The sequence below is a fragment of the Lepidothrix coronata genome, unplaced genomic scaffold, assembly GCF_001604755.1.
Source record: "Lepidothrix coronata isolate B3197 unplaced genomic scaffold, Lepidothrix_coronata-1.0 Scaffold19, whole genome shotgun sequence".
NCBI lineage: Eukaryota > Metazoa > Chordata > Aves > Passeriformes > Pipridae > Lepidothrix > Lepidothrix coronata.
Genome location: NW_016690199.1, coordinates 703,965 through 719,239, shown reverse-complemented (window position 1 = coordinate 719,239; position 15,275 = coordinate 703,965). Strand labels below are relative to the sequence as shown.

Sequence of the window (15,275 nt, the reverse complement as noted above, 5' to 3'; positions counted from 1 at the left end):
CTGGCAGGGGAAACTCTTGCTCATTGTAAGCAAAAACAAAAGAGCCTTCAGTTGCCAGGGTGTAATTTAGACACAGGCTCTACGTGGCAATTTCCATAGGTCTGCAGGGAGCCCTGGTGAAACTTGGGGATGAAGGTTCCCACAAGTGGAGGGATCTTGTTAAAGTCCAGGCCTAGCTGAGCATACTTAAAGGTCACTCTTGCCTTTTTCCCTCCAGTTAAAACTGAGTTTTAAGCTACAGATATTAGCATTTGAAAGAGAATGTTATCCTGTGACAGAAGGCTCACTTGACCCGTTTCCTTAGGCAGCTGGAGGCAGGTTTTCCCCACTGTCCAGGGAGGTGGCAGAAGCACTGAACTGAACAAAACCACTACCCTTGGAGAAAGGGCTGGAGTGAGGGAGAATAAAGGGCCTGAGGAGTGGCAAGCAGAAAGGCTGCCCCAAGGAGAGCTACATGTCCAGATATGTCTATCAGATAACAATAGCTTAAGCTCAAGTCCCCAGAGTGCATTCACAGAGCTTGAAAATAATGGTGACTCAGCTCCAGTTGAAATACTCACCTGTAATACTGCCCTCCTGCCTTGAGTCAGAAGGTTTGAGCTACTGATGGCACTGCCTTTGCTCCAAGTTTGGGAGACACCAACATCCCAGAAGCTAGAGGAAACACTGGCCAGAGTCATTTAAAAACCCAACAAGGCATTTCTTGGGGTGAAAGCGACACTGAGTCTCAGTTCAGAAGAAAACTGTGGTTAGCACCAATCTCTAACAAAACCCTTAACATCCCATTTCTTTTAGACTGCATTTGGGAAAAGAAAGCCACACTTTTCTGGGCAGCAGAACAAGCCTGTCATGACGAGGAGGTTTGAAACTGCTTCCTGTCTGAGTCTAGAAGCAGATAAGATGGAGATACATAGAATTGCCTCTTACTCCCAGCCCAACCACAGCACACCTTGGCCAGTCTCCAAAAGGGCTCATTAACAACCCTTGCAATGTTCCTCTCCTGGCAGATGTGGTGGCTATAGTGGTGGTGATGCAGTTGTTGCAGTGGCTTGAAGATCTGGAGATCTTGTTCCTAGAATCAAGTGAACTAAAGGTGAAACAGGTTCCCTTTAAGAAGAAACACAGTTTCAGTTGTCACTGTTGTAGAAAAACTGAGGCTGACCCCAGTCCACGTTGAACTTTTGAAAATGAGAGACCAGGTGATGAATAAACCCCTCATTTGAAGGAGGGGGAAGGAGGCCCTGGAGAAACTGAGTCATTAGTTTTGAGCAATCCTGAACTCACTGCTAAAATCTCTCAGCTCCACTTATATAAGACCTGTTGCCAACAACAGCCGTGGGAGCTCAGAGCTGGGGCGGGAGAGCCGACTCCGTGGGCAAGTTAAAACTGTTTCAGGGCTAAAACCTTCACACCGACATGTTACCTGTGAGAGCCCACGCAGAGAAGTCTTTGTCTTTGTCTGACCAAAGCTCATTTCGAGCTTCCTTCTTGAGATGAAAGGGTCTGGGGATGTTCCTCGGCATTTCTGCCCAGTAACCTTTTGCCAACTCCCACCATCCCTGAGACCTGTGGTCCCCAAGTCTCCTCGATCACACCGCCCTCATGGAGGCAAAGACAACTGCCTTTGACAGCGTGGATGGGGCAGAGATGAAAGGATGATTCTTGCCTTCATAAGTTGCCTGCAAGTGGCCTAAGGCCCTTCTAAAATATACTGCACCCTCTCAGTCACAACCCAGAGTCGTGATCCCATTTCTTAGAGGACACCCTCCTGCCCCCTCTCTTTTCTAGCTTCTACTACAAAGTGTGAGAGGGGAGACAGCCTGGCCTTCTCCCACAGCTTCCAGTCATATATAGGGATGTCACTGGGACACTGGTTGCACCAAAGTCCCCACCAGGACCAGAAGACACCCAGGTAGCCGAACACCAACACTACTCCCTTTCTTCCACGCTTTTTGACCTCCTGCTCTTCCTTCAGGCTTGGCTGCATCAGCAGGACGCTTCCAGAGGATGGCAGCCCGAGAGGTGATGCCAAGCACTGTGACCAGGGGAAGCAGGATGGGCTGCAGAAGGCAAAAGGTGACAGGCTTGTGCAAGGCCTGATGCACGAGTCCAGAAATGCTGCTGGACAAGCCCGACACACAGCCACTGTACAGCACCTAAATGCCCTCCCCAGCCTTCCTCTTCTTTCTTCACTCCCGTGCCTCCTGAGGGCCGCATGCCCTGCTTTGTGGGTTTTGAGACAGCGAGGCAAGGGACCACACTGTGGTGACTGTACATAAAGAATAGGAAGAGATGGAAAAATACTTAAACCCCATGCCCTCTGTTCTCACAGTTTTATCACCCATCTCTTGGTGTTTGCTATTTTTCTCCATGCTCCAATGCCTGGCTTCACATCAATTCACAGACCCCAGCTTTCATCTAATAAAATTATAATTACATGACATTCCAGGTCCTGTTGATGTGGAGAAGTGCAAGTCAGGATCCAAAATATTCATAATACAGATGTTAAAAAAAAAAAAAAACAAAAAAAAAAAGAAAGAAAGGAGAGGACTTTGACATTTATTATTTTGGAAAGCTCGTGGTTCCTGAGTGAGCCGTGATTTTCAGACAACCTGACTCATCATTTCTGAATGCTTTGGTTTGGCAGCCCTGTATATATTTAGTAATACAAACCCTGACTTGCAGCTTCCAATGAGAATCCTAATGGCATGATAAGACAGATTTTCATCTCATTCACGTCATTTCCAAATATCAGGACATTTACTTAGCAGGAAGAGTTGTAAATGCTGTGAAATGGTCTCCCTGGGGAGAAGCAGAGACCTTCTGGCTACACGCTTGAGCAGCTGAGCAAACCAAGGGAGAGCAGGCAGCAGTGAACAGCTCTTTACTTTCTGGCCAAAGGACAGAGCAGATGATCCCAGACACGTTTTCCTCTTCATTGCTCCTGGCTCTGGGCATTGCTAATCGAGTCCTCATACCACAGCCACTGGAGCCTCTCTCAAATCCAACTGGAGAAAGAGCAGCTTCTGCAGGAGGAGCACACAGCTCCAAGGGAAAATACTGCTGCAAACCATATAGGACTTCACAAGGAGTGAGGAACCTGTGCCAGTCCTTGTGAATGCATTCAAAGCATCCTCAGCCAGCAGTCAGAACTGCATTTTTTTACTTTAAAAACCCTTAGGCAGTGGGAGTCTGTGGGATTTTTTTTTTCCATTGCCTATCAAGCAGCGGTATTAAAAATGATGTCTTTGGCAGCACAGCCAGCCTGAGTAGACGTGAGATGATTTTCATCTATTCATCCTGGACCATCTGCTTCTTACCATCAACTTTCAAAGGCCTCGAAGGAGACGTAGGCCACTGAATTTTATAGCTAAATTTCACGTACCTCTTTGAAAATGAAAGGATTGCACAGAACACAAATTTAGAGACATCAAAGGGATCTTCTCTTTTCATGCAAGCACTAAAAGCAGTGCAAAGGGAACTAATTACAATTTGCTCAATTGCCAGATTTCACACTGGAGCGAATACAAGCATTTTATGCTTTAAACCTTACAAACCCACGGCTGCCAGCTTAATATACTTCTAAAGCCAGGACCAAATTAATAGACTAAAACCATCTTGCATCCACCACTGAGGCAAGCAACAAAGCCAAAACAGTTGGCAGGGTAGCTAATGGAAAACTTCTTCTTTTTTGTATTCCTGCTTTTTTTCTCCCTTTTTTTTTTTTTTGATTAATCAGTATTTATTCACATATCAAATGCCAATGCAAACACTAATTCAGCTTTTTCAAAAGCAAAGCTATTGCATAGATACTTTTTATTGAGCTGATCTTCATCCCTGCTGCTGACAGAGTCTGAGGAAACATAATTGAAATGGCAGCTCCTCATAAAAAGTATGAGAAAGTTCAGGGATGTTGGCCAAATGTGGCTGACTCAGGATCTGCTGACTCGAGCAGCTCAAATCATTACAGAGACATGTGAGTTCCAGGCAGGCAATGAAGGGGAAGAGATGCCCTAAATTATAAAGGAAGATCCAGGGGAAATTGTGAAAACCAAGAAAACTCCTGTATAGCGGAACCTTCGGCTTCTAAGTCCATCCACAGACCTGTCCATGAGTTTGCAGTGAGAATGATGGCAAGGTGGAGTGATCCTGACACCACTTGAAATCTATGAAAAGTAAAGCTGGGGAAGAAACTCCCTTTGGCATTTCATTTCCATCAAGCCAAGCCCTGGGCCAAAGCAAGTACTGGCTGGCCAGAGCAGGAGCTTTTCCCGCTCCCCAGGGTAGCCTTAGACACCATTTTATATCCTCCAGACATCTACAAACTTTCTGATTTACAGTTCTCAACAATCCCAACAGAGCACCTACAGAGGTGATTTAGTTTCCACTCCCCAAGCTTTCAGGATGCAGATTAGTGGGTATTGATACGATATGACATGATATGATATTCCCACACCAATAAAGGTCTCCAGAGATGACTACTGCACATTCTTCAGTGGTGTAAATACTCAGATCCTGGGGCCATGGAGATGGGATCACATTTTGATGCTGAAGGCAACATGTGGCACTAGCTTCTCCAGCAGGACATGATTCCATAAGCCAGAAGCCCCAAGGAATAACACAAGCAATGAAACCCTAGGGTGATACCATTGTGCTGGCAAAAAAGGTTACAAAAAAAGAACTTACTGTTCTCCAGCACTGAACTCTAAGGAAGGATGGATTGTTCATAATCCTTGACAGTGGGAGAGTCAGAAAGCCATCAACACAAAATTCAGTTTTGGGGCTCCTACTCTCAGTGTCCAGCTTTGCTGCATGCACTTACCCCTTGCCAAGCAAGCACTGCTGCAGTCCTAACACCGGGAAAACAAGTGGGAAACGGAGTGAGGAGTTGCCAAAGTCATGTCTGCACCAGGTGGGTGAACACCACGCATAATTCACATGTGAATAACATGCCACAAGTGGGCCCCTCATGCAAATGCATCCATCCCTGTACTGTTTCTTCCTATATGGGAAAACAATTCAAGCTAGCCTGCATGACTGGTTCTCGGATCATTTTTACGGATATCCACTCTTCTTTCTCCTGCTTATATGACACAACTGTTTTTCCTCCTCTCTTGCCCCACTTTGAAGGAGCTGGGTATCTACAGACCAGCAAAGGGATGGGCTGCAATGTGGCCACAGGATGCCCATGGAAGGGAAGGGAGATCAGAGGATGAAGCTGTGCTTACGTGACAGAGGAGATGCAGGAAAGAAAAAGGGAGAACGGGGGCAACACACAAGCACAAAGGCATGAAGAGTCCAAGGGTAACTGACCCTGTGCCCCACCTGTCAGACAGTTCAGTGATGCTTTAGGGGTAGAAGTAAAAGGTAGGTCTCAGCTTTGATTTCTTATTTCCAACTTGGTTTCAGAGGAGGTGAGCATGTACATACTGGGGGGTCTGTGCTGTAATGGGGGGTAATTTCCTTGCCAAAGGCTTCTGCTCTCCTACACCACCTCCACAGCTGCAGTGGTGCCACGTCTGTGCAGAACTGCCCCTCTCTGCTGCACCTCACCCTTCTCTCAAGTTATAGCTTGTGAGTAGCCCTATACAAACATCATTAGTTTTGCAAGAGGTTAGAAATCCTTTTCATTCTACAGCAATTCATATCTGCCCAAGGAAGAGGCTATAAACCTGTCATACAGCTTGAAGCCCATCAAGGAGCGCAAAGGTGTGCCAAGGAGCTACAGAAAAGTCATCCAGCTTCCAGGAGAGCAGGGAAAGCACAGATCCATCTCCCAGAGCATCTGGTTTCTACAACCTGCACTGAAAAAATCATCTCAGTCTGCCTGTACTCGAGGCCACAACCGATAAGAAGTGCCCTGTGAGTAACAAGCCCTTAAACCCAAACCAAACCAAGTCACCCTGTATCTTCGATAAGGTTTATCGTTCTCAAGGGAGAAAAGTTGTCCTTTTGTGTTACCTGTTGGTTGACACCTCTGCTTTCAAGCAGTTTGCCAGCTCTGTGGCTCCCATTGCAATAACGCTACAAATAATTTAAGTGCTACCACTTTGGATCAAAATTTTAATGAGGCACTAAACCCACAAAAGGGGCTCTGTATAGCATAATTAAATAGAATAGGCCTAAATAAACAGTAAGGTTTTACAAGTTACATTATAGTTGAAAACAGCTGGGAGGCAAAGAAAGGAGCATTGAAGATGCATGATGTAAAAAGGCATTTCACAGAATGCAAACACTAAAACTTTTCATATCGCACAAACAGTAAAACACTACGAGCACATGACTTCCCTTTGATTTGGAAGAATCTGTGTGGGGCACAGGGCATTTGTTTTTTTCCTTCTGCAAGTCAGCACAATGAAATATTTCACATGGGAACCCAAACAGTGGCAAAGAGAGCCATTTGTCCTTCGGAAAGAAATAAATACTGCAGAAACAGGTAAAGTCAGTAGGAACATCTGGTTCAGTCAGGCCATGGGATGTTGGATCACGCCTCCAAAACGCTGGACAGTGCTGGGACTCCTCAAAATAGTCTTGCAAACAACCAGAATTGCAACAAGTCTATTTGGCTCAGAGCTGCAAGAGACTTGTTTCATGCTCACGCCGACTCCTCAAATCCACTGCAAGCAGTGACATTCAGGTTGAGCCAACCAGCTCAGCATTCAGTGCTCTGTCTGCATCAGCTATTTACAATATCGTGTTTATTCCACCCCTGTCAATATTTGATCCAAGAGCTGCATAAGTCCTACAAACAGGAAGGTTTCAATTTCACATTAAGGTAACATTGACAGTGGTGCTGCTGTATCGTGTAAGTCAGTGCATTTTTACTCCTTGAGAATGAAATTACTGGTAAACTTGGCTTTCATTTCATTTCCCCCCAGTCCTCTCGGCAGCCTTTCTCCAGAGCCATAGCTATTGCTGCAGTTCTGGGCTGGTGAAAGAAAAGTTTCTAAATTCATCTTGGTTTATCATCGGAAGAATCCCTTCTTCAATGGGAGTCAGGATGGGCTCTTCTTTTATAAAATCTGGATCAAAGTTGCTCACGTCATCTTTGGATTTCTGTCAAATGGAAAAGACAAAGGAAGGAGATGTCAAAAGTATGTATCATCTGCCTGATGATCTGCTCTGCACCTTTAGTCCTGAGTGCATTGAACCACTACCTACATAACCGAGGCTGAGCTGACTGAGAGCTGTTTTTGGGGTTGGACTGGGAGCAGTGCACAGCCTTTTCGAGCCTCTGCAGGTTTCTGACTGGGAACCCACTCTCAGATTTAACTGGCACTGCCTCTGGGGTGTTCCCTGCCCAGACATGGCAGGACAGGGCACATAAATCAGTCCCTTCCCTCAAATGGCAGCACAGACCCAGACATTTGAAGCAGTTATCAGCTCTGCTATGACTCTACACAGTCCCCCCTTATCTGCAGAGCATCTCAGCTGGGTTTTGGGGAGGGGGTGGGAGGACACTCCTCTGTGTGCCAGCCATTAAACTTGCACAATGATGAATTACTGGGCCGTGGGAAGACAAATGGCTCGCCTCCAGGTGCTGGATTCCTTGCTGTGTACCACAAAGTGGGACTGTTTAGAATACACACACACAAACTGGGTTTGTGGCACATTTTCATGAGGCACGTGTTTTTCCTGCATCCAGAGCAAGATGTTTTATTGACACTGAAGTTCAATAAAATTTATTGACATTGAAGTCTAACGTTCCCAGATCCTGTTCAGCTCACGGTGGACTGAGCAGGCTCCCTTAGCCTTTGATTTGGGTCAAGGAACAACTCAGGGGTCTGCTGTCGAGCTGTCACACCTCCCCTGAGATCCTGATCCTGCACCCCATGATGATGGAGCAGGACTGGGTGGACCATTGCCACTAGGAGCTTGCAGAGTGACCACAGCATGAGACAAACCATTCCAGGCAACAATTCCAACAAGGAAGCCACAGAGACCATCTTGGAAAGGCTGTCCATGGAGAGCACCACTCTTCTCTCACAGAGTACCCTTAGGGCTGTGTAGCAGCACTGGGAAAGGGACAGCACCACGTCCCCTGCAGCCTCTCTGCCATTTGAACCACTCAGCTGACAGTGGCCTGAGCAGGGAGCACGGTGCTTGGTGCTGAACAGACAGAGAGAAACAAGGGAGAGACAGCCCCGTTGTGAAGGGTTAGGTGGAGTGAGCAGGATGAGGACTACTTACCCTGTTTTATCTTTGGGGCAAGGCAAAGGGTGGTCAGGTGCCTAATCTGCTGCAGTGTTTTAACAAACCTGCGCCTTTTCACTGAGCTGCCTTTGAAAATCTGGCATGGAGTGGAAAAGCAACCTGCACAACATCAGATGGCCAACCAGCAGCCAAGCCAGGATCAGAGATCTCACCTCCGTGCTCCTGGGCCAGGCCTTGTGTGTCAAGGTTGCCCTTCCTTCGCCTCCTTTCCTGTCTCATGGGAATAAATGTGCTTATAGAGCCAAAAAGAGGAAAAAAACCCCAGGAATCCCTTTCCCCCACCCCTCCTTGCCACATACAATTCGGGGCCTGAACGGTGGCTCCATCTGGCGCTGGTTCAGCAGGTCCCAGTCCAGGTCCTTGAAGTAGGGGTGCCGCAGGATCGCGCTCTCGCCGCCCAGCCCGGGGCTGCCCAGGCGCATGGTGGGGTTCTTGGTCATGAACTGCAAAACAGAAAGGGCTGTTTGTTTCCTCCCATCCGGCACGGCCACGGGAGAGGGACCTATTAGCAGCTGCACAAAAGCTTGTCCTCAGCTTTCCTGTTGAACCCAGTTGCTGGCCAGACTTCTCAATGTCGCTGTGCTGGAACCACATGCAAGGAACTTGACTCACTCTCCAGAGGAAGAAGTCGGGGTGTATTTCTGCTTGGCCCTTTTTCTTTTAGTGAAATCCTTTATTACCACAATAAGAAAAGAAAGTTGAATTGCATCATTAGCAACATTACAAATGTTGCCCAGTGGGTTTGGTTGTTACTTGTTTCTGTATTAATTTTCTCAGGATTATGAGCTCGCTCTCAAACGCTGCTCACCAGCCAGCCAGGCTTTGGCCTGGAATCAGTCCTGAGCTGTGCCTTTTTCCTAAATCTCAGCCTGCTGAAGCACTGCCAGATGCCTATGCTTTCCTTCCTGTCACCTCAGGAAACAGAGGAAAATGGGCAAGGCGCTGGCTCTTAGAGCCCCCCCGACCCTGAGCAGATGAGAGCAGGCAGGCGACTGTCTCCTCCCTCACTGGTGAAACACTAATAGAGGATTTCATTTTGTAGCATTTTTATTCTGTTACCAGTGAAAAGAAATCTCAAACTCCAGCCAAAGTGCCCTGACTTGCCAGGGAGCAATGAGGAAAGCTGTACATCACGCAGACAGTGCGAGAGGGGCCCGGTGGGTGCCCTTCAGGTCCCAATGAGAATGATGAAGTGTGAGTGCTGTAGATATTTCTTACAGGAGAGGAGGAGAATCCTTTCTCCAGGAAGGAAAAGAGTCTGGCTGGCTTGTTAATTTAGGATTATAGTTCTTAAACATTCAGTAATAAACAATCTTTCCCCTTCCTTCGAATATTTCTAATTCGCTAGAGAAACCAGGTTATGTTTAAACTGGGAAAATAGCTGCTTTTATTTGCCTATTGAAACAGGAGCATAAAGCAAGCTCCACTCCGGTGGAGGTGTCCAGACGATTTCCTGGAAGATGAAAGAGCATTATGTTTAGCAAATAGCTGAACCAGCCAAACCAGACAATCGGTCACTGTTTCAGGAATGGCCAAGTCTGCTGCATCTCAGCAATGGGGAAATGAAAAGAAGGGGAGGTGCAGTGAGAGACCAGCTTCATTCTGACTGCAGGAGCTTTTTGCAAGGTACAAATTCTCCTAGGATGAGTGGATAAAAGGTCTAGTCATTCCCTACCTAGAAAGAAGACAGGGAGGTGAAAAACAACTGCCTGATTTACAGAATTCTCCCCAATACTCCATTCTGAGGGAGCTTCAGAGCCAAAGCAGATGGGGCATCTGCAGCTGAGACCTCGCAGGACCCCAAAATCTGCTGACATCAGCACAAACCCCACAGATCCAGCCTGACCTCCTGAGCCCTTCAAGGACATGTGCTGCCACAGGAATTCCCTACAGCAGAACCTTTTCCCAGTATTCCACCCAAAATATCAGTAGAAAGAGCTGCAGACCGCACCCAGACTTATAAGAGGAGTCACTAGGACTGCACAAGGAGCAAAGCACCCGTGGCTTTCCACAGCTGGGCTCTTCCCATGCTTCTCTGGACTCTTCTGCCCTCAGTGATGCAGCATTTCCAGGGTCAGGCTCAAGGACAAGCAGAAATTCTGAGTCTCCCCAGCACTTTCAGCCTGTTCTTCTCCTTTCTACCAGTAGAATCCCAACACAATTTGTTTCCCAAGAGACTGCCCCAAAATTTCTGTGGGATACTGATCTCCAGACACAGCTTGGTTTCCAAACAAGAAATGGGTCAAGCCAAAATCTCTCAGAGACCTGGTTCAGACAAGCCTTTGCAAGCCTTGAACTAGACTTCTTTGGTTTGCAAAACAGGCCAGAAACCTCCTGGCAGCCCTGTCTTTCTCTAGAAATTCCTTGCCCATCTTCTTTGTCCCCACAGATGGATATCTGCACCTCACCAACTCTTATTTGCATTGCTGGAACACCTAGAAAGCACAAACAAGATCAGAGCTTGCTGGTGCTGGGAGTGATACAGACCAAAACAGCCCGAAAAGACAAGAAAAAAAATGGAGAAAAGAACTGGGAATAAGTCAAATGTCTCCTGGCTCCCGCCCTACTGCCGCCTCCATTACACCAGGAACCTTCTGCTAAATGTGGAGAGGGAAAAAATAATCATGAAAGCAAATAACCTCTGAAAAGGACTGGCAATACACTTTGCTTGGGTTCCCATTCATCCCCAACCATATAAGACCAAAACCTGAATCCGACTGCCCATTCCCAGACCAGTTCAGAGACCTGGCACACAGAAGTGTGTTTACATTCCTATTTACTTGATTTATTCCGCATGATGCCAAAACTGCACCAAGTGAAGGCATCCAATGCAACAACCCAAGAGCCAACATAAACGCATTCCTGGCTGCTTAAAACAGCCTTCTTGCTAGGACAATGAGGATTAGGCAAAGGCCATGCCTTGAGGTGGTCTGTTTTGGCCTCTGAAAAAGTAAAACAACATTCAAACCAAAATGATTGTCCAAATTCAACTGGCCAGCTCTGGTTTGTGTATTGGACCTAGAGGTTGGGAAACCTGGGCTGGGAAACTCTGGGCACCATCTACACCACAATGGGTGCCCAAAGGAGGCAGGAGGAGAGGAAAGGACTCAAATTCACTCAGTGCTGGAACATGTTCCCCTGGTTGGCTGCTGAAAGTGATATCAGGTTGCCAAAAAACCCTCTCAATTATTGCTTACCTCTGACAGGAGAGAGCTGACCTATGGAACAGTCAATCAAGTACCCTCTTCCTCTGTCAGGCAGGAGCTCAGTGCTGCTGCCTCTCTGGCTCTGTGAAAACAGGGCTGTGAAGCACAAAGGGCAGCACCATAAACCACTCTGGACAGGCTTCTCCAAACTTGTTTCCCAGGTACTTGAAGTGCCTAATTCAGGCTAGCAGGGCATCGAAAGTGAATATAAATCAGGCACTCTACAAAGTGTATCAACATAACATGAGGAGGAGGCCCCCCTTTCATGGCAGTCAAACTCACACTGATTTGCTTCAGCAAAAGGACAGGATATGGAACAGGTATATGGAACAGATATTCCAGAGACACTGTGGATGCCCCATCCCTGGAAGTGTTCAAGGCCAGGTTGGATGGGGCTAAGAGAAACCTGATCTAGTAGAAGGTATCCCTGCCCATGGCAGGGGGTTGGAACTTGATGGTCTTTAAGGTCCCTTCCAACTCAAACCATTCTGTGATTCTCTGATACCATTTCAGAGCACAGTTGGTCTCTTACCATTAACTTACCGCCCTGATAAATGCACTGTACACTGTGTTGAGACCCTGCTACTGCACCTACACATGGGAACTGGAACTGAAAACATTGCCTTTGCACAGCATCATGTGGTAGATGAAACACAGTCCTGCACTCTGGCAGCTGCAGCACCCCGGCAGGTTACTCCCCTGTGGATGTACACACACCTCTGCTGTGATGGAAAACAAGAGATTGGTCACTGACGCTCCTTCCTTACGCAAAATTTCCTGGTGAATTTTGGAGTGGCAGGTCCATTACAGCCTGGTGAAGGGGTCTTTTCTCTGGGAAGAGACTCCAATCTTTATTTGGCAGTTGGACTGAAAAGCAGGAGTGCAAACGATGACTCTAACAGAGACAGCGCTGATGCTCTGCACTGGAACAGTTACCTGCCTTACTGTAAGAGGTATATAGAAGGAAAAAATGAATTTTTTGAATAATTAACACTCTTCAACACCATTTGAATTCACCAGAAATTATTGCACTGACATAGAAATGGATGATGTTTCAGTTTGTGTTGTTTAGTACTCAGGAAAAACCAAAAGACTCCAATGACCTCTCAAAGGCTCAAAAGCCCATGAATTCTCCCTCTCTGCCCTAGGCAGTACTGACACTTCTCTACTGCAATAGGGCAGCACCTGACAGCCCTGTCTCATGCTGTCTCTGCTGTCTGATGGCACCTCTAGCTCAGGATTTCTGAAGAACTTAATCACGAGCTCAGCCTTCACCTCTGAAACAAGTAGATGGAGCCCATACCCCTGTCCTGAACCATGTAAGAGACACTTGTGCAGCAGGAGGGGTAAAGCTGAGTGTCCAGACCACACAGACAGGGGAAGGATTTTCAGAAATGTAGCTCGTCTTCCCCATGATCCCTTCGGCTGTGTCCAGAGACAGCTGGAAAATGTCTTAAGAAGTGTTGGCTGTTCCTGGTATCCACGGAAAGGCCAGAGTTTGATTGTTGCTTCACAGGCTGTTTAGCCCTAAATGTCCTTCCAAGGACAATCCTGCAATATTTTTGCAGGTGATGAGAGATGTTCAGCAGAAAGGTTTTTGTGGCAAAATGTTATCTCCTAATGTTTACTCAGTATCTCTAATTTTGCACAGTAACCACAAATCCAGCATGAATCTCAAGGTCTGGCACACAGAGCTCAGAGAAGAAACACAGCGAAAAAAAATTTAACAGTAACAACAACAAGGCAAGGCAGAGATGTTCCTGAGCAAAAAGAAACATGTAATCACCCAAATCCAAGAGGCCTCCAAGCAAAACCAATAGCAACACTATCAAGCTTAAACCTGAACCAGGCCGTCCAGCCCCTGCTCTGTGATCACATCCAGCCATTGGAAATTATCCCATTCCCAGGGTAAAGAGCCCCTTGGGAGCATCTTCAGATCGGGATCCTTTGGGCTACACCAGTTTGCTGAGTAGAAAACTCAAGCCAGGCTCTCGCTGACCTCAGCTAACCCTCCCAGCAGCATTGCAGCCAAAACCAGCAGCTGGCATGAGCCAAAAACATGACTTCACGAGATCATTTGAAAAACTTTACTGAAAAGAAAACGCAGCAAGCCATGACAAGAAATTAAAAGCTGGGGATTAGTTTATGGAGGGCCCGTGAAGCTACAAGGAAAAAATGCAGCCATAGCAGTGCCAACCATGGGGGAAAATCTGTGTCAGCCCTGGGAGCTCAGTCTGCGAGCAGGTGAGAGACAGCAGGGATCTATGCCGGTCTTCCCCTTCACCCATGACTTGGACCATGCTGGGAAAGGCTCCAAGATTCTCAGTCTGCTGGGCAAGGCTGCACTGAACATTTCCAGTGCTGCTCACATGCAGCGTTGCAACTTCTGCCTCAAGGGGCTGAGTCTGCAAATCCGTCTAACGGCCTGGGTGTCACTGAAGGGATGTTTGCACAAACCAGATGTTTCTGAGCATTAATTTCCTTGAATTACAAGTTCCCTTTCTCAATACTGGAATCCCTGATTTGTTTTACGTAACTGATGTATGTGCTGTTTGCATCAGGGTAATTAATTTCATGAGTAATATCACGGTGACAGATGACGCGAAATTGCATCACATTCTAGGAAAACATTAACGAGCCCAGATCCCGTCACAGAAGTACTGCACTTCAGGAAGTGAAATACAACCTTCTGCTCAGCCATTCTCTTCGCATTGTCAGCCCTCTGGACAAGGAAGAAATCATTCTTTCTTGCATTAAAGAACATTTTAGACACGCCAGTTCCCATTGGTACTCTGGTGTATTTGCCCTGAAAGAGACAGCCTGTGCTCCCAACAGAGACCCAGGAAAATTCATCACTTTATTTTGCCAGGAGCCCAAGGGCAGCCTGTCACAGACACGATGGCAGTACCTCAGTCTCACTCCTCTCCAACACACCACCCACCTCAGAGGACCCCTATTCAGATTGTGCCAATGTAATAGTCAAGTCCAAACTGTTAAAGGAAAGGATGATTTCCCTTTCATGGCTTTAACACTCCCATGTTGCTACCAAAGATCAGCAGCAGCACAGGAGATTAATGCCCCACAGTCTCTCCTCTAGTAATGAGGGAGAGTGGGGAGATCTGGAGATACCCAAGGTGCTCGTCTTCATTAAGATTCATGAGCTAAACTAACAGGGCAGAAATTAACTCGAAAGGAAATAAGATTTCTCAAAGATCCATTTGATCTCAGACAAAAGGGAATCATTATATAAATAGAGCAATTACTCTAATTAAGGCTTCCCTCCTTGAATCTCTCCACTGAATGCTGCAGTTGCCTAAAACAGTTTGGCTGTCTATTATGTAAGGCAAACAAATCCACGGTCTGAGGTGTCATTAGCCTTCAAACAAAGGAGAAGAAAGATGGTTCTATGGCTGTCTGTTAATGTCTATTATTTTTAATGACTGGAAGCCAGGAGTCGGTTTTTTTTGTTGTTGTTTGTTTGTTTTTAAATAAAAAGCTGCTCGTTTTGAGCCAGTCTTGTCTTATGCTCTCCTGGGCAAGGCTCCCATCACCATCCATCCCAGTCCTGCCAGGGAGATGCCTCACTTCCCCATGCAAGAGCCATCCAGGGCTTGGACACACAAGTGGGTTACAGGGGGCGAGGGAGGCAGCACAGCCCAGTCCCACTGAATGGTGTCAGCCCTGGGAGCAGGGTGGTCAGAGTTAAAGTCCTTGTACTTAGGGCAGCTCAGCCAGTGCCGGGTTGTGGGTGCGAGCTAGGCACTTGGAAGCCCGAATCCTACTGACCTTCAGTGAGGGTTGTGCTGCTGAGAATAGGACTTGGAGTCATCATGGCTCTCTCTCGAATGCCACCTC

The 15,275-nt window shown here is 46.9% G+C and overlaps 1 protein-coding gene across 1 annotated transcript in view; it reads right to left on the bottom strand.

Moving 5' to 3' along the window:
• Positions 1-6,052: 6,052 nt before the first annotated feature.
• PRKCH (protein kinase C eta) overlaps positions 6,053-15,275 on the bottom strand; it is a 118,860-nt gene continuing 109,637 nt past the window's right edge. Inside the window, exons 13-14 of the mRNA XM_017807686.1 lie at positions 8,514-8,657; positions 6,053-7,056 (exon numbers count right to left, since the gene is read on the bottom strand). Of these exons, the coding sequence (XP_017663175.1) occupies positions 6,910-7,056; positions 8,514-8,657 (291 nt within the window). The 3' untranslated portion in view covers positions 6,053-6,909. The remainder of the gene's footprint in view (positions 7,057-8,513; positions 8,658-15,275) is intronic.